General features: G+C 43.0%; 1 protein-coding gene across 1 annotated transcript in view; it reads left to right on the top strand.

Moving 5' to 3' along the window:
- The window catches only part of Sema5a (semaphorin 5A), a 332682-nt gene that overhangs the window by 296063 nt on the left and 12723 nt on the right, over positions 1-23896 (top strand). The window contains exons 16-19 of the mRNA XM_038324344.1: positions 10238-10463; positions 14163-14381; positions 20963-21133; positions 22810-22965. Of these exons, the coding sequence (XP_038180272.1) occupies positions 10238-10463; positions 14163-14381; positions 20963-21133; positions 22810-22965 (772 nt within the window). The remainder of the gene's footprint in view (positions 1-10237; positions 10464-14162; positions 14382-20962; positions 21134-22809; positions 22966-23896) is intronic.

Here is a 23896-nt window from a genome sequence, read left to right as displayed (position 1 = left end):
TACAGTCTGCTATATGGAGCCCTTGTGGGAAATCCTATGTTACTGTGACAACCTACAATTCCTTGAGATAGCTGCTTCTCTCGTCACCATGTCTGGAGAACACCCGATCGTTCCATACAATGTGTGATGTGTCTGCTTCCGGCAGAACTAAGGTGGCGTATATACCGGGAAGTCTGCTGTTTGGCATACGCTCATTGTTGTACTTGACAACTACACATCCCAGTTATGCTGTTCTTCTTATGATGTTTCACTCCTGTTTTACAAGGGAGGCAGGTAAGGGACTATTGAGGTTATAGTGGAATAGAGCACCGGACGGACGGAAGCTGCTAGGCTCTCCTGCTTGGCGCAGGTAAACTTGGGAGTGAACAAAACCTCAGAGGAAAGACTGACCCACCTTCCTTCTGGAAAGACTGAAGCGCCACTTCCCTGCACACCCAGCACTCACTGGGAAGTTTTGAAGGAGGAGAAGATTTTTAGATGGTTTTCCTCATTGGAGTGTGGAGCTGATAGACCAAGAATTTTAGGAAGAAATGGCTCAATTCTCAATTATTGAATTGTAGATACATTTAGTAGAAAGCACTGACTTCTGTCAGCCTCAGTCTAAAGGACCATTTTTTTTTTGAACCAATGAAACCAACTGTGGAACCAGCCCCACAAAAGCATAACTGGCCCCTTAGAGAACATGTTTATCTTTTTTATTGTTATTTTATTAAGCTCTACATTTTTCTCTGCTCCCCTCCCTACCTCTCCCCTCCCCTTCAACCTCTCCCAAGGTCCCCATGCTTCCAATTTACTCAGGAGATCTTGTCTTTTTCTACTTCCCATGTAGATTAGATCTATGTATGTCTCTCTTAACTTGTTTATCTTAACGTGACATCATGTCTGGTGGCTCTTAGCTGAGTTGCTGCAATTATGGTCCTGATTTGACCCTGAGAGGCATCTCTGAGAACAAATAGCCCCCACGCCATCTCTGTTATTTCTCACTTTAAGAATCCCACAAATCTTGGTTTAAGCCAGCGTCTCTTGGTCTTTCTTGGCAAAAGTTGTCTTTATAAATAGAAGGGAGGCTTGGAGGTAGAGAAAAGGGAACAACTGGGGCAGGAGACAGGTTATTTATTGATAAATATTATTTAATGACAGGAGATTTGATGATAAGAATATAGTACGAAATGTCCACAGTTAAGCCAACTGTCTCTTATAGTTAAAAAATACTTATAAAGTCAGAAAAATAAATGTTTTTAAGTGTTTCTATGGCACTGATTAGCTTTATATAGAGACACCCGTTAGGAAAAGCATTGGTAATGAAAGCTTGGTTCTTCAGAGAACAGAAAGATCTCCCTCTGGTCTATTCATAGATCATAGATTTGTATGACTCAATGAAGAAAACTACTGCCCATCATCATTACTACATAGCTCACCAACATTCAAGGGAAGAGGGTCAGGCAGATTGTGGGGCCCCTGTGAGAGGAACCGTGAAGACTTCATAGAACCTGCCTGCACCGTGTGTGAGGGACTGTTCACTGTGAAAGCTCTTAGGGCCAGACTTGTGGCTCCGTAGTCAAGATGTCAGGGACCTATGACAGATGCATTATAGACCAGCTTTCTATGGTTTCAGGTCTGATTGCCCAGCCCACTGCATCCAAACACACAGCTGTTCCCAGCTGATGAAATGAAGAAGGCTGGAAGTATGTGGAAGCACACACAGTCAATACTGTATGCAGCACCAATTCTGATTGGTCTTAAAAATAAAAGCCAAGAGTCAGATATCAGGGTAAATGCAGAAAGATCAGAGAAGTAAAGGAGCTAGCAACTAGGGGGACTTTTTACCTCTACTATTCCTCAGACCGAAGGGGGCAGGATCCTGTCTCCATAAATCCTCAGACTGAATGGCTTGCGCTTCTGTGTCCTCCCGCCTTATCTTCCTCTTTCTGCCAAGCCATATTCCTTCCTGTATCCCTTGTGTTGGGATAAAAGGCACGTGACTCCCAAGTACTGGGATTAAAGGTGTAAGTGACTAGTGCCTGGCTCTGTTTCTCTTTTAGAGTGGATCAATCTTGTGTAGCCCAGGGTAGCCTGGAACTCAGAGAAATCCAGCTGTCTGCCTTCTGAGAGCTGGGACTAAAGGTGTGCGCCACCACTCCCTGGTCTCTGTGGCTCTAGTGGCTCGCTCCCCACTCTGATCCTATGGCAAGCATTATTTGTCAAAAACAAACAAATTATCACCACATTTTCTGGCAAGAAACTACATAGTTTTTGTTTTGGTCCAGGCTTGTTTATTTCCTTATAATATTCTGAGATGATGGTTCCCATGTATTCTTTGAAAAACAAGATCCCTGAGAGTCCTGTCAAAGCCTCACCTTATCAACACAGCCTCGTCCCATCTCTTATCATTCAAAAGCCCTCAAAACTCCACATAAGAAAGATTACAATTTGTGCCAGCACTCAAGTTGATGTAACATACTAAACATTTTATCGGAAAGAACATAGTCATTCAAAGAAAGGAAGGGCATCTGAGCTCAACGTCACCAATTACTTCCCTCAAGGGTAGGTGTTGCTTTTACCAAAAGGGACTTTCTCATCTCATTGCAAGTCTTTTGCCAGAAGAAAAAAAAAATGTCTGCATCTTTGACTTTCACTCTTGGAAATGAAGAATTTAAAGGCATTTTAGTGAGCGAATAAAGTAGATAGATAGATCTTCTCACTTGAGATGTAAGTGTGCAGAGGCAAAGGCACCCACAAATCATACCCTGAGCAATAAAGAAGGATTCCAGCAACACCACTGATTTGCTTATTCTCTTAGTCTGTCTGCAACAGTACTACAGAACAGAATGTCTAAAGCATTGTGGGAGAAGGAAAACCAGCTTGCTGTTATGTGAATACATATATATTCTACTGCACACAGATGTGCACGCGCACACACACACACACACACAGACCCTACATCCTTTTTATGTAAGAAAACACAGGAGTTCTAATTTGCTCTTCTACATCTGGAAGAATCAGACTCCTTCTGGTAGAAAGTAGAAGGCATGCTGAGGTTATAGGCTTGCTCACTCCCACTTTTGGGCCACTGTAATGCCTTAATGCCCATCACTCCCAAGTTTTACCATGGAAGTCGCTGAGGTGTTAGGCTCTCTCCATTCAGCCCCCTCTTAAATAACTGTGAGACTCGTCACTCCCGGGTTGTGCCATGTCCCCTGAGACATCCTTACAGATGGGTGACACAATAAAGACCTAGGAGGGCTAGCGTGGTATGTGCTGTATGTTGTCTTGCGACTTTTCAAAAAATTTTTATTATACCTAAGAGTTTTCTGGTGGAATCCTTAGAGTCTTCTAACTGTAAGATGATTTCATCATCACGCCTCCTTCTTTGTTTCCCTTTTATGCCTTTTTCTTGTCTTACTGCTCTACCTAAGACGTCAACCACTAAACTGAATGAGAGAAATCAGAGAGGATGTTCTTTTCTCCTTTCCGGTTTGAAAGCAAGTATCTTCTGTTCCCCCTGTTTAGTATACTGTTGACTGTAGATTTGTTGTGGAAATAAGGGTGGAATTGGGACTCGGAGAAGATGCAAATGGGAGTGTGTGGGGGTGGGGAGGTTGGAGAAGTTGCTAATTCACACCTTTTTTTGGGAAAATGCCATCATGAGTCTTAACACTTCATGAGTTAATTTTGAATTATTCATCCTATGAGTCATCATAAAGAATAGTGCTACCCAGAGGGACTCTAAGGAAATGTTGCTTCTGTGAGCAACAGGGACTCTAAGGAAATGTTGCTTCTGTGAGCAACAGGGAAGTGTGGGTGTTTTCCCGCATAAAATCATTCACTTTCACCCCAATACAATTTTCACATTGTCTTTGTCTTCCATTGGGTTTCTCTGGCAAGTAGCAGTGTAGCAAGAATGCAGGAACAGCCTTTACATCACCACTGCGTGCTACTAGTGGGCACTGGGTTTAGTGTCAGTGTTGACCGTTTGGATGTTCTTTCATGTTCTGAGCCTCATGTAAAGCCATGCACTTCAATGTGTTGAGCCATTGTCTAAAACCAAGACTTGGCATGTAAAAGCTTCTAGGTATTGGGAGACCAGCGTGCCTGAGCCCTCAGCTGGCAGGTGATAATAGGAACTCCTACTGTCCAATGACATCAGGAGGATTATACAGGGGATAAAAACTTACCGGGGTCCAGTGACATCAGGAGAATTATCCAGGGAGTAGAAACTTACCAGGGGCCTTGCTCTTCTACCTGCATGCAGTAGGGCCCCAACCAGAATAAGAACGCACAGGGGATGATGAAACTGATCACAAACGAGTTTTGTGGTCGTAAAGGATAAGGAACATGTTCACTCATGCATGCACAGGCACACACGTGCTCTGGCATGAAGTTGCTGTGCTGGCCGGTTATGTGGCAGAGAACAGTGCCACTTGTATAAGGACAGATATTGTCACTGTAACTCACAAGGCACATCAAAGCTTTGGTCCAAACGACAGTGGAAAGCGCAGTGCAGGCGTTGTACTTCTGAAGTGTTTATCTATAATGACTTAATGGGCCTGTTCAGTGCAAAACAGCCAAGCACTACAGACATGAAAAATACTGTGATATCAACATGTGCAAGGACTGGCTATGTACGCGCACGGTATGTACATGAATGCACATTTGTGCTTGATTCAGCAAAGCCTTGTTAAGAACTTTCCCATGTACATCTCTGAGGATGCACACTTGAATTTTCATTCTCTCCAGCATCTTCATCTGGTTCTGATGGTGTCATATTGTGGTTGTTCTGATGACGTCATATTACAGTTCTGATGATGTCATATTACCATTGTTGTTCTCCCGAAGTAATCCAGGGTTTACTTCGTCCTTTGCAATCATCTGCAACTATTGTAAGCAGTTAGCATGCCACCATCATATTTCCTCATTCTTCAGCTCACCACTTAGTATGTTCAGTCTTTCTCCTTGCATGGGAAGCGTATGGCACAAGGTTGTAAGTCTCTCCGTGTTCTTGACTCCAGTTTCTCTCACCTGTGTTGTTTCTGCCTCAGTTGTTTGACTGACATTTTGTAATAGATTGTGGGTTTTTAACTTGTTTTAAACCACAGTTTTAGAATGGGTGCTTGATAATGTAAGTTTGACCTACTTCTGTGCTGTTTGTTACCGGAAAAAATCCTAGAGTTCTTGCTGGAATTTGATTAAGTTATGTGAATCCAGTTTGATGCTTTGGGGTCTTCCTTTTACAATAGTTCATTGAAGCAGGGCAACATTTAGTCTCTGGTAAGTTTTTCTCCCTGAGGGAGAGAGGTTATCCCTGGTACCCAAATAGCCTGAGGGTTGGAAGCTTGTCCACCCCTGCTTGTGGGAGCTGGAACTATGTCCCGCCGGATGGATGTGCTTGATCTTTTTGGATAGCCCTTCCTTCTGCTGTGTAATTTCCTATGTCTTCCTCACCTCTGCCAATGCTCTTAGCTGTTTGCTCGTCTTCACTCATGTGAAATGGCTGGAGGGAGGAGCCGTCTGTATCTCCAGGCTTTTTGGCTTGGTAGGTTAGTTGGTTTTGCTTGTTGTTTTTGTTGTTGCTTTGTTTGGCTTTGTTTTCCTGTGCGTGTCTCCCCTTTCTGACTGCAGCCATGTTGGCATCCCCAGATCCCATCTCCATCTCCTCCACTTCTTTCCAGGTCTGAACCCGAGACTCTTTTCCATTCCCTGGGCCCCTGTCTAGGAGCATCTGCAGGGCTGTCCCGTCCTCCTGAGGGTCCTTCCGTTTACCACCAGCAGACAGTCCTCATCCTCTCCCTGGCTGATGGCTGGCATCTCAGACAATGCTGTTTCATGTTACTTTGGGCAATTTTGACAAAAGAGTTAATTTCCGTCGCTGTATCTTGGTGGTGAGCAGGCCACTAAGCGATCATGTTAGTCTGAATCAATGACTTTCCCTGCTTGCCCAGCATCCTAGGTACCACTAAACTAATTCTCAGTGCTTCCTTTTAATCTTTTCTTTGTGGTCTCAGGTCTATTGGCCTGCATAAGCCAATAGACCCATGCTTGGTCACTTTGTTAACACGATTAAGTGTGCTTTTCCTTTACGGAGGCTAGCTTTCTGTCTCTGCATGCCGCGTTAAGTTATTGAAAGAGAACATGATAAATGCACACAGAAACCACAAGTATTCCAAATGTGCATGAATTGGTTTGTATAATCAGCGATTGATGGGATAGCTCTAAGGATGCTTCCCCCGCATTGTGCTGAGCATATGGCGTGAAAAATCTTCTTGGATCATCTCCATCTCTCTACTTTCCTTTCCTTTTCATCTGTAAACTGTTTTAGATTTTTTTCAAAGGAAAAATAAACAGCAAAACAGGAGGCTCCACATAACCATCTGAATTGGCTCCCCAAATTTATTTGAATTCATCTTCAACAGGCTTATCCAAACCATGTTCAGTGCCATTTACCCATTCGCCAAGCAAATTCTATAACTGTGCTCAAAACTGGTGATGCAAGATAAAAAAGGAAGAAGTTCTTTATTCCCTGCAAACTTGTAGTGTATTAATGAAGGCAGAATTTAGACAGACAATTAAGGAACAGTGAAACGCATGCCTTGTTTCTCTAACACGAGCCGGAAGTGATGAGCGAGGGCTATCCTCTCCTGAAAGAGAGATGGGGCAGGGAATGAACTCAGGAGGCTACACTCACAGGCCCTAGCAGAAAAGGGAGCAGGGGTGCATCCGAGGAGCTCACAGATTTTTGGATTGAAATGTTAAATAGGTGGTTTTACCCTTGATGACTGAGCTAGAGAATCCATGGGGAGCACATTCGGAGGAATTTTTTTTTAAATTGCCTTAGTTGTTATTCTTATCTATTCATTTCTACCAGAATAGTAAGACTGGTGTGTGTCAAATAACAGTAACTAACTCCTTAAAATAGTTTTTTTTTAGCAGTCAGCATTTCTCTATTGTTCAATGGTGTGCTAGTCATTCGCAAGTCCTCCAAATCTGGGTAGTGTTTGTAGCAGTAAACTGTAGAAAACTGATTCAGTTAAGCCATCTGAGGGACCACACCTGAATTGAATTACTGGCTAACTTGGGGAATTAAGGGAAAACAGATTGGTCTCACTGTTTCCTAGGCTTTCATAATTAGATAATTCACACAAAATGCAAGCATGATCCAGTCTCAGAGGTGGGTGAGCTGAGTTTTGAGTTACATGTTAAACTCTTGAGGAGATACAAACATGGAGACAGATGCCTTGTTAGAGACTTAGATATAATGAACCCAAATTGAGCAGCTAAACTCACTGCTAGGTATGTGCGTCATTCTGTCCTTCTGATACATGCCAGCCCAGACACTGGAGCCCACTTTCCAATGCCAAGTACCAGCCACAGATTTCAAAGGTTGGCTATCTTCAGATGTAAAGAAGCTATGGATTTGGAGTAGTCTCGTGGGTATAAAGCCATAATTATTCTATCATCAATGTCGAAACTATTGGTGCTTAAGAACTACACAGTTCACGCGTCAACCCCTCAGATGCTTTTCTGAGCATGTTATCAAGGCATCCCTGGGCCCTTGCTCATGCAAACTGACATGGGGCATCAGACAATAGCGTTGTATGATTCTTGTGGTACCACTCACAATGGGCATGGAAGGGTTAAGATAGGAGCTTATTCCTCATCTGTCCGATAGCCTCTATGCCAAGTACAAGAGAGAGCAGGCCTGTTCTGCCTCACCTCCTCACCCAGGTGGGTTTATAGAATTTATGGGAGGGTTTTTTTTTCATGTAGGAGGAAGCATCCAAAATTTTACTATCCACAGAGAAAAATGAAGACATCCATTTTTTCTAGTTTTGTGGGAGTGAGGTTAGTGTGAACTGATAGGAATGGTTATGGGTATTAAGTCAGAGAAACACATATAATGGCTTTACACGTTTTGTGTTAAATTCCTCTTGTATTACAAGCATATGTCCTGCGTATTTCTCACTGCAGAAAAGGAAGAAAGTGCTAAGACTGCTTAGAATAATCAGAACAATGGTGAGATGGGAGTATATTAGCCTTGCAGGTTAAGCTATTGTCACCAGCACACAAAGGTGTCCGTTTCTAAAAACTCACTAATTCTATATTGGGGAGATTGGTTTTCCAATCCTTAACCCAGAAACACAGAAAAAATAAGAACCGGGTTTCACTGTTTTCAGCGAGAATCTAAATGAATCTAGGCTGACAGAGATGGACATATCCAGAAAAGAGTTAACATAGCCCCCAACACAGACTTTGAGCTTAGAGGGCCCTGCTTCCCAGTTGACAATTGGATGGCTTTTAGAAATTGTATTCAGGAATTCCCAGGCTGATAAGAAAAGTTGGCTCTGTGTGCCCAAAGTATTTATGGAAACAATGCAGAAAGGAATGAATCAAAAATTCCTTAAAATGTAGAAGGGAGATGAAATAAAAAATTAGACATACTAGATGAGATAGTCAAAGTTTAACCTAGGAGATCATATCCATAGGAGAGAAATTCCGATAAGAAAAAAGGCAGGGACAGAGACCGCATAACAAAGTCATCAATGAAATGTCTAACACAAGAAAAAATTAGTTTATTATTTAAAAGAGTTTCAAAAATAACCCAAATGCAGGTAGTTGATCAGCTAATGTACTTCTCAACTGTGGCACTGGGAGGGAAGAGCATAGGAAGTGTTCCTCTCTGAGGAAAATTCATTCTCGACCTAAAATCTCTACCAGTATCTCGATACATGTAGATTGTTTACATACAGTTTGACACGTGGAGATGTTTTCTGAGGGTAACGAAGAGTGCGTTCTTTGTCTTGAAGGCATCCTTACTTAAGAATGCGACTACAGGATTTATTCCCGCAAAAAGGAAGCCGTCTAAGGGAAATGATGGCTTTCCCAACAAGAAATAAAAAAACAGAAAGGAAAGGAAAGCCTAGCACGGAATTGCAGAGCATCAGGCACAGCTAAGCTTGCTTTTCTATTGGTTTTTCTTAGATACTTTCGTACATGAGTACGTGTCTTTATTTAATGTACCCCAAATTTCCTCCCCTCCACATCCTCCCCTATCTCCCTGCCACATTTCCCTCCAAGTTTCATGCATTCCTTTTTTTTAAGAAAGCCTACTGTGTTCACTTAGTGTGGACTTTGCTCCATAGTTGTAGGTATAGGACCATCTGCAGGAACGTGGGTAGCTTCTCATGGGTCACATGCCTGAATTAACCTGAGTCCTCTCAGCAGCCATCAACTGCCAATAGTTGCTCAGGAGTAGGATTCCGTTAGCCTCTCTGTCATCCATGCTGGGACTTTGGCTGGCTTGATCTTGTACGGGTCTTGTGCGCTCAGCCACAGCCACTGTGACTTCATGCGTGCAGTGCTGCCGCTGTGTCCTGAAAATGGCTTAGCTCTTGCTCTATATTTGATTTAACACTGATTTAAAATTTTGCAGTGTGGTCAGAAGTTGGTGCATTACATTGTTGGTTTTCCCCTAGTGAAATAACCTTTACTGGCAGTTGGAGGAACTGTGACACAGAGCTGCCTCAAGGGTCAACTATTTACCCCTCATTTGATACCCTTAGTATTTACTGCCAAGTACCAGGCACATTTCTATCACCTGTGCCCTATTTACACCCCACCCAGACAGTGTGTCTCACTTTATAAATCTCTTCAAATCTACTCTCTCCTGAGCTCCAAACCCTCCTCCCTGTAGGTACATGTGGGCAAGGGAGGATGGAGAAGAAACTGAGAAGTGTCATAGGGGAATAGAGGGGGGAATCCTACAGGCTGTGCATCCTCTCTGTTTTGTGAGGACACTTCCCTACTCCAATGCTGTGGAACTTCTCCCATGGCTGCTAGTATTCATTAATCTCACACTAAATCATCTGGGGTCTAAGAAGCATATTCTGGTTCTAAGGTTTTCATAAAATAACTAAACTAACACCAAATAAGCATTGTGAGTAACTTATTAAGAAAAAGGAAGATGTCATTTTAGGTGTTTACCAAGTTTACACATGTGATTTTATTGATTTTCTCAATTTCGTTGTTTATACAGGAGAAACCATGGGTTTCTTTGGAAGGTGACTTGAAAGCTAAGTGTCTGTTAAGGGACAGTTTAACATAAATATGGTTTTGATTTTGTGAAGCAGCTTTGAGTGTCATAGGCCCCACAGTCTTGAAGACCGCAGCACAGCCTGAAAGGAGTCCCCACTGAGCTGACTGTGCACTGTGGAGTAAGACATGCTTGCATCCTCTCCTCCAGGAGTACCAGCCCTGTAACACTAACGCGTGCCCAGAGCTGAAGAAGACCACGCCGTGGACGCCCTGGACACCTGTCAACATCTCGGACAACGGTGGTCACTATGAGCAGCGGTTCCGATACACTTGTAAAGCCCGCCTGCCGGATCCCAACCTGCTGGAAGTGGGGAGGCAGAGGATTGAAATGCGGTACTGTTCCAGCGATGGTACCAGCGGCTGCTCCACAGATGGTAAGGGGTGCTGTGGGGACTGGCAACTGCATGGAAAGCCTTTGAAATGGAAAACTAGAGGGAGCCCCTGTTCAAATAATGTTGTGCCTATGGTTGATCCAAATACAGTTTTTTGTGAGATTTATTTAGTATTAGAGAATATGAAGAAAAGAGTAGCTGTCATAAAAATAATAGCTGAGAAGTGGACTTTCACCTTTTGAAAACCCTAAAGTAGACAGGCAGTGGTGGCACGGGCCTTTAATACCAGCACTCAGGAGGCAGATCTTCAAGAGTTCAAGGCCATCCTGGTCTACAGAGTGAGTTCCAGGACAGCCAAGGCTATTACACTGAGAAACCCTGTCTTGGGTGTGCAGGGGTGGGATGGGTGGGGGCGGGGAGACTTAAGTAGACAAAGACAGTAGAAGCACATTTGTTTATTTATACCATGTAGTGGCTTTTCTGTAAATAGCATGTTGGATCCATTTCTGTTAATACTGCTTTGCCTTAGTGGCTTTGTGAATGCTTTGAGTGTGGCTGTGGAGAGCCAGGCCCAAACCAGCCCTGACTCTGCCTGTCTTGGACACTGCCCATGGTGGCAGCTCTGGCAGGTCTCTCCCTGGACTTCCTGCAGGATTTTCCCCTGGACTTCCTGCAGAAATGGTTGAGTTTTTTCTCCAAGTTACATTATTTGCTTTCTTCTTTGTTTTTTAAAAAATACTTTTATATAACTGCACAAAATCTATTCTAGTTCTTAAAAGGCAAGAGGCCCTCACGGAGAAGTGTCCAGAGGATGGTTTCATGAGAAAGACAGTCACATCTGTGTAGGAACATTCACGAGCCTCTCTCAGCACTCTGTGATTGTGATCTTTCTTGATTCTCCCATGAGTGCTGCTATTCAGAGACTGATGTGCAGATGCAGGGAGGGTCAGATCGGTGGCATTTATAGAGGACTCGGTGGGTTTCTCCTGGCCCAGTCAGTTCTAAGGGGTGGACTGCAGTTCTCTCAGGCCACAGGTCCCCATGCCTTCTCTGGGAGCAGGGAGCGTGCCTGGAGACATGAGAAGCAACCATTCTTATCGAACGCTATTCACTTCCAAAGCACCCCTCCTCGTCGTCTGTATTTGCAGGCACTGACGTGTCTCAGACGGCTGATGCCTACAGTTCAAGAACACACAGCCTGTTGTTTTCTACACGGGAATCTACTCTGATGAAGGGTCATATGAGCACAGATGTACAACGTAGAACTAAAACCATTACCTGAAAGAGGAGGCGCAGATAACAGTCACCTTGGCTTCTTTTATGAAACCTTGCTGTTGCTCAAAGAAAAGATTTACTTAGAAATTCCAAGGGAAGGGTAACAGGAAGCCCATATAAAAAAACACACATTCTGCAAAGGTTGATCTTATCAGTTTAGTCAAGATTACAAGATAAAATATGAGAATTTAAAAATGAATTTCAACCGGGAGGTGGTGGCATATGCCTTTAACCCCAGCACTCAGGAGGCAGAGACAGGCGGTTCTCTGTGAGTTCAAATCAAGCCTGTTCTACAAAGCAAGCCTGTTCTACAAAGCAAGTTCCAGGACAGGCTCCAAGGCTACAGAGAGAAACTTTGTCTCAAAAAAAAAATGAATTTCAGATATTATTTCATTTTTCCCCACTATATTCTATATAACATCAGTTCCATGGCACTAATTGCAGAAAATCTACAGACCCATGGAAACTGAATAGTACTCAACTGAATCACCCCTGGGTCAAGGGAAAAATAAAGGAAGAAGTTAAAGACTTCCTAGAACTCAACGAAAATGATTGCACAACATACCTACACCTGTGGGACACTGTGAACTCCGTGCTAAGAGGAAAGTTCGCAGCACTAAGAGCCCACATAAAGAAAACAGAGAAAGCTCACACAAGTGACTTAACAGCACACCTGCAGGCTCTAGAACAAAAAGAAACAGACTCACTCAGGAGAAGTAGATGACAGGAAATAACCAAATCTGGGGCTGAAATCAATAAAATAGAAACAAAGAAAACAATACAAAGAATCAATGAAACAAAGAGCTGGTTATTTAAGAAAATCAACGAGATAGATGATATCCCATACAACATCTTAAATACAACTATGTTCTATGATGTCTTTCGAAGTCTAAATGGAAAGCACATATCCTAAAATATTAATTGTTCATCTTCAGTTCACACTTAATTGCTTTCCCATTTCACTTGTTGGGTCTGACAACCTTTTCGCCAATATACTTACACCCTTATTCTGTATGAGCCATGACATATATCTATTCACTGTGCCGTCAAAGGGAAATATTAAAATTTAAGCATGGTGTATCTTTACAACTGATTTCACTTTCCATCCCAGACATAAATTTTTTATTCTTTCCATTCTGATACATATAAAACCAAAGCTAGCATTTTTAAATATTAATTGTATATATTATTCATGAAAATTTTTGTTTTAAAAATAATTTTATAAAAAATTATAAATTTTTGTAAAAACACATTTATAAAATGATAGCTTATATTTTATGAGCACTGTGAGCATTGCCCATGGTTTTATATATTTTATATATTTCTTTATGAAATGCAAACAGTCTGTTTTGATGGCTTTGGGTTCTCATGATCATCCTCGCATCGTGTTATTGATGTCTTAAAAACTGAAAACTGGACCCCTGTGTTTCTGATCACACAAAAGGAGGCTTAAGTGCCCGTCATTGTTTGCTTATTGATAACCACAAAACACTGGCTGGTTTCAGAAAGCTGTTCCTAAAGCCTTCTCTCAGAAAATCATCCGCCTGCACTTGACCCAACAAGAAAGTTGCTCAGGAATGGCTGTGGGTGTTGGGTGTTTGCTTGCTTGGGATAACAATTGCCTACCACTTCACCAAAGAGCTAGTGAGGCATTGGTGAAAGCCTCACCATTTCTGAGACAATGACTGAACAGGTTTACTATTGTACGTCGGGCTGCATCTTCTTCAAACAAGTTTTGACTGAGTCTGATTAAATAAGTTCAACATGCTCAGAGCAGGCCCAACATTCAAGGAGTCTTCACAGAACAATTCACATATTCTTAGAACGCTCACCTACCCTCAGCCATCCCCGCTGAAGCCCCCTTCCCTGCTGTTCCATTTTGTTAGCAAGCATGCTCACAGCATTTGAAGACTCATGGCAAGCTTATTCAGGGATGGGATGTGGGCAAGCTCTCTGGAGCAAAGGGTTGTCTCCATGGCTTGTGATTTGAGTGGGATTAACCCTGATACTTCCACAGCATGAATTCACACTGGAACGGTTAGCTGGAAGGAAACAGGTCTAAGCTGTGTCCCTTTCTCTAGGCGAATGTCCTTTCTGTAGCACCAACCCCATGGTACCTGAGGACAGTTTGCAGTAGAGCTCCTAAGGAAAGTGATGTAGGGCTTAGAGGCTGTTCTAGAGATGCGTCTACTAAACAGAAGAATTTCCAGTGTGGACTTGCTGCTGACTGTAAACACGTTAGCCCACTCAGATGGAGTGCCATGTGCATCCCGTTTAAATAGTGACTGCAGGAAAGGAGTTTGAGGAACCTGAGGCTGCGTTTCAGCTACAGTAGCATTTTGACTTGTGAGTGTCGAAAGGATTTGGTCTATTAGGGCAATTCTAGACATAGAGCATACAGCCAATACAGGAGTAAAAACAGGGGGGAAAACTCCTGCAGAATCACACTTTGGGTTTCCTTGGCAGGACTTTCTGGAGACTTTCTACGAGCAGGGAGATACTCTGCTCATACTGTCAATGGGGCCTGGTCAGCCTGGACTTCCTGGTCCCAGTGCAGCCGAGACTGCAGCAGGGGCATTCGGAACAGGAAGCGTGTTTGCAACAACCCAGAACCCAAGTATGGAGGTATGCCATGCCTTGGCCCGTCCCTGGAGTTCCAGGAGTGCAACATTTTACCCTGTCCAGGTAAGTGGATCACAGTGTGAAAAAGACTGAGAAAGCCGCGTGCCTGTAGCCTTTAAGAACCGAAAGCCAATGGAGACCTCTCTGTGTCTCTCTGTCTCTCTCTGTGTGTGTCCTCTCTCTGTCTCTGTCTCTGGTGTGTCTCTATCTCTGTCTCTGTCTCTCTCTCTGTGTATTCTCTCTCTCTCTCTCTCTCTCTCTCTCTCTCTCTCTCTCTCTCTCTCTCTCTCAGAAGTATGTTCTTGAGAAGTGTGTGGGGTGATGGTGGTACCTCTTACCTGTTGTTCATGGACAGGATGAATGAAACAGATACAGCTAAAGAGGCTTGGATTCCTTACCCATTTTAGCTGTCTGGTCCCAAATCATTCCCACTGCTTTAAAATTTTCCTTCAGTCTCTATTCAGGCACACAAGCAGCTAGTTTAGGGCTAGCATGGCTCTCCTCTCATATTGCCTGGTTCAAAGACAAACACAATATAAAATGAATCACGTCTATGTTCTTTTGATTTGATAAGAAACCACAAATTCCCATGAAGCACTTTGTCTTGGTTAGGGTTATTATTGCTATGATGAACCGCCATGACCAGAATAACGTGAGGAGAAACAGGTGTATTTCATTCACAGTTCCATATAACAGTTTGTCATCAAAAGCGGTGATGGCAGAAGCTCAAACAGAGCAGGAAGCTGGAAGCAGGAGCAGATGCAGAGGCTGTGGAGGACTGCTGCCTCCTGACTTGCTCCCTCTGGCTTAATCAGCCTCCTTTTTTATAAAACCGAGGACCAGCAGCCAAGGAATGGCTGTGTGAGAAGCTGGGCCCTCCTCTGTCAATCACTAATTAAGGCAATGCCCTACAGGCTTGTCTGTAGCCAGAGTTTATGGAGACATTTCCTTGGCGCCCCCTCCTGGATGGCTCCAACTTGTGCCACATGGACATAAAACTGCACAGCACATACTCAGATCTTACACTCTAAGCCCAGTTACTAGTTTGCTGTCCCCAAAATAGGTGTTAGTCACTTTCAGGACACAGATATACCCAACCAACTCTTCCACTATGACCTCTACCGGGTTCATAGAGTCACAGCTGCCAGAGTGCTACACCAGGCCCACCAGCCAGCTCCCAGGTCCACCTCACGTTTCCCACAGAGGGCCCACCTCAAGAATGAAACCCTCTGAGGACAAGCTTCCCTTCTGGTGACTATGAGACCTGTGTCACCTGGCCTTCCCATAGTCTCAGGTTCTTCAACAAAGTCTTAAAGCTGTTAGAGCCTTGTCCCTGGGTAGACCACTTTTGCTTTATGCCCAAGTGGAACCCCCAGGAAGTTAAGGATTGCTAATCAGGCTCACACACCATAGTGATCTTAGCTATGGCATGTGACACCTGGAAATATTTGTGGGCGGTTGTCAGATGATGGGGGAGAAAGGCACTGGATAATTGGTCTTCCTTCCACAGAAGACACTATTAATTTATGCATTATATTTGTCAGCAAAGTTGTGTGTGTGTGTGTGTTTGTGTGTGTGTCCCATAAATATTTGTCAGCCTAGTATCATCACTGATCACTCTTTCTGTGGCACGATGCCATACAGTGGTCACAGCAAATAAAGACATACAAAATTATAACAGGTGAACCAAGCTGGGTGCCCTGAGCCTCGTATTGTGGGGTAGGAAGGAATTAGCCAAAATGGCAAGCAGGAATGAGATATCGCGTGTAGAAGATTAGTTCCAAATATTGGATACATTGGTTTGAAGGGCATAAAAATCTTAGCATCTATTCCTGTAGATGCATACAACTTTCTGAATAATTTGAGCAACAAACTGTCTTATAAGAGTTTAATAAGCATTTGTTATTGAAAGAGTATGCAGATGGATGAATTATTAGATGGATGGCTAGATGAATGTTGGGGGAGGCCACTTGTTTGATTTCTGGCTGCCCAAAAGCTCAGACCCAAAATAATCACATAGAAACTGTATTAATTAAATCACTGCTTGGCCTATTAGCTCTAGCCTCTTATTGGCTAACTCTTATATCTTAAGTTAACCCATTTCTATTAATCTGTGTATCGCCACGTGGTTGTGGCTTACCTGGTAAAGTTCCTCGGCATCTGTCTCTGGTGCTACATGACTTCTCTCTGACTCTGCCTTCTTTCTCCCAGCATTCAGTTTAGTTTTCCCTGCCTACCTAAGTTCTGCCTTATGAACAGGCCAAAGCAGTTTCTTTATTCACCAATGGTATTCACCACATACAGAGAGGAATCCCACATCAGATGACTGTCTAGGTTATTCTTTGGATGGATGGATGGATGGATGGATGGATGGATGGATGGATGGATGGATAAATGGGTAGACAGATGGGTGGATGGATGGTAATGAACTGGTAAACATGTAGGTAAAGCCAAAGTCAATGTCCCAGCTTTGTTTAGATGTTTTTCCTTTTACAAACAATTCTTTAATTTTTGAGATAACTTTATTATTCATTTTTCTTTCCTTTCTTCAAGTCCTCCAATGTACCCATTGTTCTCTTTCAAATCATGACCCCTTTTTCTTTAAATTTATTGAGTATGTTCATAAATACACAAATGCAACCTGCTCACTATGTATGTTGCTTGTATATATGTTTTTTGGGTTGGTCATTTGGTATTGGATAACCAACTGGTGTGCTCTTCTCTGTGGAAAACTGTCTACTGCTTTCAGCATTTCTTATTTACCTGTAGTTCTCTCTGCAAGTAGGGGACTCCTGAGCTTTCCTCCTTCCCCATTAAAAATGGTGTCATCTTTGTTCAGGTCACAGTTAGACAGTCATGATGTTGAGATGTTATGGACATAGTTTCTGACATTATTAAGAGACACTTAGCTCTCTGATCTCACACTTCCTGCTGCTCCTTTTTCACAATTCTACCCGAACCTGCATAGCTATGTGTGGATGTTATCTATTATGACTGAGCTGCACACTTCTGTATTTTGATCTCTTGTGATTTTCTATAATAGTGTCTGTCTGTTACAAGGAGAAATTTCCTTGAGAAAGGGACTATACTTATCTATGGCTCTAAGTTTAAATATTTAGAATATAGTTGGGAATTATGCTGGTTTATTAAAGTGGAAGTCATATGCTCTCCTCCAAGATCTGAGACTTCACCAGACCTGGGTAGTTGCCTAGCTTTCCAATACCAGGCATGATTTCTATCTCATTGAGTCTTCCTGAAGTCTAATTAGAGAACTGTTGGTAACTGCGTAAGCATGTGTACCACTGCTGTACCCGTAGGGTTTTAGAATCTTTATGGTTCATACAGATCATAGATGAATACAATGACTACTGGTTGCTTGTCTCCTTTGGAAACTTTCATTTTGGCTTCTGGGTATCATAAAATCTAGTCCTTAGGGAGCAGACTTTTGGGTCATATCAGCTCAGGTCCTGTGAGCCCTGTATCTGAATAAATGGGTGTTTTCAGAAATAAGGGCTTATCTTACATCCCTGGAAGGCAACCAGGGACAACAAAAATATGAAATATTTTGGGATTCTCTTGAACAACCTGACCAACAACTCAAAAGAGGGCTTTCTAGGCTTATTACTGGTTTTCTGTTGGATAGTCCCTTATTCTTTTGGGGAGCATTGTCAGCTCCCCCAAAATAGGAAATTTTTATTTGCATATATGTATACTTACTTACATGTATTATAGATATTCGTATCTATATTTGTATATATATTTATATGTATTGTATATATTTGTATCTATAATTATAGATAATATAGACATATATAGCTAATAGTTACGATTCCTTATGTGTTTTTCAGACATTTTACTATTATTTTACCTTCTTTCTGTATTCATCTCCCTCCCCTGTCCCTAGTTAAAATCCCCATTTTCCTGCCCTCCTCAGATCAGCTGTATCTAGATTCCCCTCTCTATTGCTCCCTATTACCACCACTCCACCATGGTCCCTTTTGATTTTCCTGGCTTCTATAGTCATTCCAGGTTATATACTCACACGTGACAATTTGTAGCTAGGAACATCAGACAACAGACAACATGCAGCGTTGTTTCTCCAGGCCCGGGTTACACCACTCCACATGATCTTTTCTATTTCCTTCCATTTACCTGCAGCAGAGATTTTTCAATGATGTCTTTGCTCCTACAGCTGTGCTCCTCCCATGAGGCCTCTAGGCTTGAATTTCTTCAGCCTCAGGCTGTTCCTCTGCAGACCACACAACTTTCCCAGCCAAACTGATGCCGAGATGCTGGGAAAGGTCAGGGAGTTGTTCTTTCCCACAGCCCGTGGAGAAAGATTCCTCCCCTGGGTGCTTGGAGGCAGCGTGGGCGATAGCAACAGATTTGAATCAAGGCTGTGAACTGGAGCCAAGGGGAATGATATACGAATGCCAAGTACCCTCCATCACCCTGCCTTTTCCAGACTCCTGACTTAATTTCTTGTGTCCATTAGTAGCTCATGTGGAATCTGAGAGACGCTTGGATGTGGTCCTGGTCCCTGAGGATAAATAGTTCTTGACCATCTTTAGGACACTCTGATAGCATCATCTGTGGGTAGTTTTAATTTTATTTTTGTTGACTTGTTGTTGAGCTAGGACTATGTGTACATGACCTGAATGTCTTAAAATAGATCTGTCCTCATTTTCTTTTAAAAGCCAAAATTCCTTTGTAGAATTGCTTATGTCTTTGCACAAGGGACTGTCAGATTCAAGGTTGAATGTATGAGCATCAACTTTCTCTTCTACCTCCTGGAAAATTCTTAAAGGTGTGATAACCTGTACCTCAGCTAGGAGCTGCTAGGAAGCCCCCCTGCATGGTCACAGCACTTGCTATGTAAGTGTGGTTTTGCATTTGAATTCTCAGCATCCACAGCAATGGGCATGTCTGCCTGTGCCTGTAACAACATTGAGAACAGCAATAGGCAGATCCCAAGAGTGAGCCTAGCCAGGTGATCTGGTTCATTGGGAGACCCTCTCTTACTCAGAAGAGTAAGAGAGTCGAACACACCAGTTTCCTAGTCTAAGCATTGAGTGCTTATCTCGAATTCTGGAGGCTCTGGTTCTATCTGTGGCTCTAACATAAGCAAATAATAATAAAGTGAAGCACATACTAAAATGATTATCCTTCACCTTTTGAACTTGCTCCTGCATAATTTATCCCAACCCTGAGAAGCACATGACTGTTTCTGATCATGACTTTTTCTCCTGGTACATTCGATGCGGCAATAAAGACTCTAGGCTGGAGACCTTGCCTGGCAAAGCTAGAGACAACAGATGGTTCTTTGTTGCTATGTGTATTCAAATAAGATGAAAGCGACTTAGAGTTGTACTTAGACACCCATAAAACCGAGAGCAGTAAACGTAAGTTCTTTTGATCCAATTTAACTCAGCGGGTTCTATTTGTCTTTCTTCTGTAAACAACAAGGCCCAGGGAAAAAGGAACACTGGGAATATGACGGAAGGGCACAGGGTCTCAAACCGGTGACCCTGGCAGGTGTGTCTCCTCCAGAGAACAATACAGAGACCTGTGGTGTGCTGAGGACTCTGCGCTTTCTGTCTGCTGTACCCTTGTATTCCTGGAGCTCCACAGGGTAGCGAAGGAGACAGAGAGCACAGGAAACTTCTTCTCAGCGTTCCCTTAGAGGACAAAAGCCATACTGCTCCTCTGTGTAGACCTGTGAGGTCCAGGCTTTAGCATGCAGAGGTACCAGCAACACATGTTACCATGAGCTGACAGGCTATAAATGTTCCACTTTGTCCCCATAGCCACCCACAGTGTGACTGGCACTCAGGGGTTAATCATGCACCTTTATCTTGCCCTCCTTCATGGTGGGTAACTGAATTCTCTTTTTATCTTACTGTAGCAGTAACCACAGTTAGAAGAGCAATGATTTTCTCTCCTTGTCCATTGAGCTATTTAATATATACATTTTATTTCAACAAAAATAGTTCTCGGTAACTAATTGCTTTTTTTCCTTGGAAGAAATAAGGATCTAAGCTTCAGGGTCTTTGATCTTCTCAGTAACCAGTCTTACTTAGGATACGTTAAATGTGGTACAAGCCCTGGGCAGAATCCAACATGGAATTATGTGAATTATAGGGAGGTCCGTTGCCTGAACTATTGATTCTTAGATGTAGGTCTTTTCAAGCCAGGTAGATAGTAAAACCAGCAAAGGTGAGAACTGGCTAGGGGCCTCATATTAATTACTATAGCACGTGATTCGTGGTTCTGGGAGAGGAAGTTCCACATCACATGTGTGTCATTGAACATGTGTGTCATGCTGGATTGAATGTGTGTGCCGTGCCTGATTGAATGTGTGTGCCATTCTGGATTGAATGTGTGTTCCATGCTGGTGCATAGAAATCATATGTTGAGGAATATTTTCTGAAGAACCAAACAATGAACTGGAAATTAGACGGGTTCTGGGATTATGGGGGGATTCTTTCAGCTTGTATCTACCACTAAGTAGGAAACCTCACATGTCCCCACACCATGGCTTCTTGCCATGTATGTTGTTGTCTTCTATGTTGCATAATCTCTAGCTGTGTCATATTGGTCTGGTGGGGACTTCAGACATGCTGTGCTTTTGTGTTCTTTCCCAGTGGATGGTATGTGGTCCTGTTGGTCATCCTGGTCTAAATGCTCAGCCACCTGTGGGGGTGGACACTACATGAGAACCCGCTCTTGTACGAATCCAGCCCCAGCCTACGGAGGGGACATCTGCCTGGGGCTGCACACGGAGGAGGCGCTCTGCAATACACAAACCTGTCCAGGTATGCAAGGCCTTCGTTACTGCATGACTTCAGTGCAAACTCACCTTTCTTCATTATGAACGATGACAAAGATTGTGAGTCACAGTAGACACTGGCAAGTCAATCTCACACTGTTACCTCTGATTTATTTAACGACACTTTGTTCTACAGCAAAAATCATTTTCATACTATGTTTTCATCACAAATGGGAAAGTGCATACATGTTATAGCATCTATACTACCTACCTAGGAAATATACTCCAAATCATCTTTGACCTTACTAAGTAACGCTGATGACTCCCAGGTAGCACCTGGCTTTGCGGAAGGAGAGAAGATTGGGAGAAGTGGCAAGCGAGGAACACTTGTAGAGCCCTCACCCCGGTGTGCAGGGAGACTCACCTGAGGCCTCTTTCACTTTCACCGCCTATCCCAGCACAAGCACATCGTATGCTTGGAATGAGCCAGAAATGTTTCAGGGGAGCAGTGGGCATTGTGGGATGACACCTCACTCAGAGCCAGGGCTGTTCTCAAAGGCAGTGCAGTTAAAGAAAACACAAGGCAAAAAGTCCAGCCAGCTTTCAGAGGACCAAAGCAAAGCAAGGAACAGGGAGCAGAGACTTTAGGAAGTGAGTCTTTTCAGGATTGTGAACGGGGAAGCTCTGGGCCTGTGCTTGATGCAGGATGTTTCAGACAGCTCCTTACCCAAGAGGTAACCAGGCATTCTGACAATGAGTTACCATTCTCCACTTAACTCTGACAGGGAAACACTCTACCGGAGTGCATGCACAGGTCATTTTAGAAACCTATATTTAAGAGGACCTCAGAACCAAATTATCATAATCATTCCAAAATTCAGTCTTTTATGTCTTTGAGAGAAGAAGTCATTCCGTTTGTAGGAATCAGTGCACAACTTGGTTTTCTGAGTTTTAAAAAGTAATAAGATATATATGTGTGTGTGTGTGTATGTATATATATATATATATGAAAATATCCTCCTTATTGATGAATAAATAATGAGTTCATTCCTTAACTTAACATATGAGTCTTATCTTTGTTTCTTATCCCTGTTTCTGAATATCTGTACACTTGGGAGGATTGAAAGTCATTCCAACAAGTCCTTCCCCTTTAGGCAGAAGCATTCTGTCATTGCTCATTCTTTGGTTCTCACCAAGGCTGTGGGACCTGACTTCATTCATCTCAGGAAATCTGAGGTGAAACGAGCTCTCCTGGCTGGCCCGCCTTTGGGGACTTTGCAGAGATGGTTTTGCTGCAGAAGAAAGGTGCTTTAAGCTTCCATTCAGAAACCAGGGATTTTAGCGTGTGGTGCTGGCCAACACGGATCCTGGGGGAAATGTCCAGGATATAATCTGAGGGTCTCTTTGTAGGGGGGCTTACTCTGTAGCCGTCAGCATTGGTGATTTCTGACTCCAGATCTCATGTTTGTCTCAAGAACTGGCTTACTGACTATTAAATAAAATTGTTCATAGAATTGAAATGATATGGGACTTAGAACCCTTACTTCAGATATATTATATCTGACTGAAAATTTTAGCACATTTACTCATCCTTGTGTGGATTTATTCACTGGTTTGGCACAAAGTTATGGCCACATCTTATTTCTGCGCAGAGTCATTAAAAACACAGTGATTGGTTGCTGTCATCCGGTAACCCTGCCTCTCCCCTTCTGGTCTCTGTAGAGAGCTGGTCAGAGTGGTCCGACTGGTCTGTGTGTGATGCCCCTGGCATCCAGGTCCGTGCTCGGCAGTGTATTCTTCTGTTTCCTGTGGGTAGCCAGTGTTCCGGAAATACCACAGAGAGTCGGCCATGTGTGTTTGACTCTAATTTCATCCCAGGTAAGGGCAGAGATGTTTATCAGTGTCAATAGAGTCATTCCAATATCCAGAGAGGAAATGACCCATTGGGTCAGTCTTTTTTCTGCTCTTTGAGGCTGCCTTTGTTGAATTGAAAATGATTCTGTCTACTGTTGTGGTTTCAAGGTGAATGGAATATAAATTCACATGTAACCGCAGATTTAGACTGGAATTTAGCACAATGTCTTATATAATTTATTGATGCTAATGGAGCATGAGGATTTCACTACAAAAACTGAAAACTGATTGTTTGTTTTAATATCAGCATAAATACTTTACTATGGCAATGTTTTGTATGTGTCTGCACAGCGAAAATGGTCATTGTCTTCCCGTAACTCTCAATATACTAGGGAACATGGATGTCTGTCATTAATATTGCCTTGAAAAACAGGTTACCTGTTCCTCTTGCTATAGCCTTTTTTTTTTAAATGAGGAATCAACATTTCGTCACAGGGGACTATCAGTTATTGCAATGGACCTGTACGGTGGTATTCTACTTATGTATAAAGCCCTGAACACAACCTCCCTTCATCTGTGCGGACTAAAGCCAAGACCAAACTAGTGGGAAGAAATAATGGGATTAAATTATAGAAGCGCAGTTTATTCATTTCTTTTTACGCAGAACCGTTAGCTTTAGCATTACCCTGAGAAGGCGTCTCAGCCACATACAGCCTACGAGTGATGCTGCCTTTTGTTTTAACATACTTCCAGTCTTTGTTATCGGATGAAAAATCCCTGTGGGAGAGTCTGGCGTTCCCAAACACCTGGAGTGTGGCCACACTCGGAAGACTGCCATGTCATTCACGCCCTGCTTGTATCACATGGTCACAGGATCACATGTGGCACAGGAAGGGAATACCTTGGCTTCCGAGGAGAGTTTTCCTTGAGTTCTGATGGTTCCGCCTTGAGTTCA

This window comes from Arvicola amphibius, chromosome 3, assembly GCF_903992535.2.
Source record: "Arvicola amphibius chromosome 3, mArvAmp1.2, whole genome shotgun sequence".
Classification (NCBI taxonomy): Eukaryota; Metazoa; Chordata; class Mammalia; order Rodentia; family Cricetidae; genus Arvicola; species Arvicola amphibius.
The sequence above is the reverse complement of the archived record's forward strand: the minus strand, read 5'-3'. Positions and strand labels throughout refer to the sequence as shown.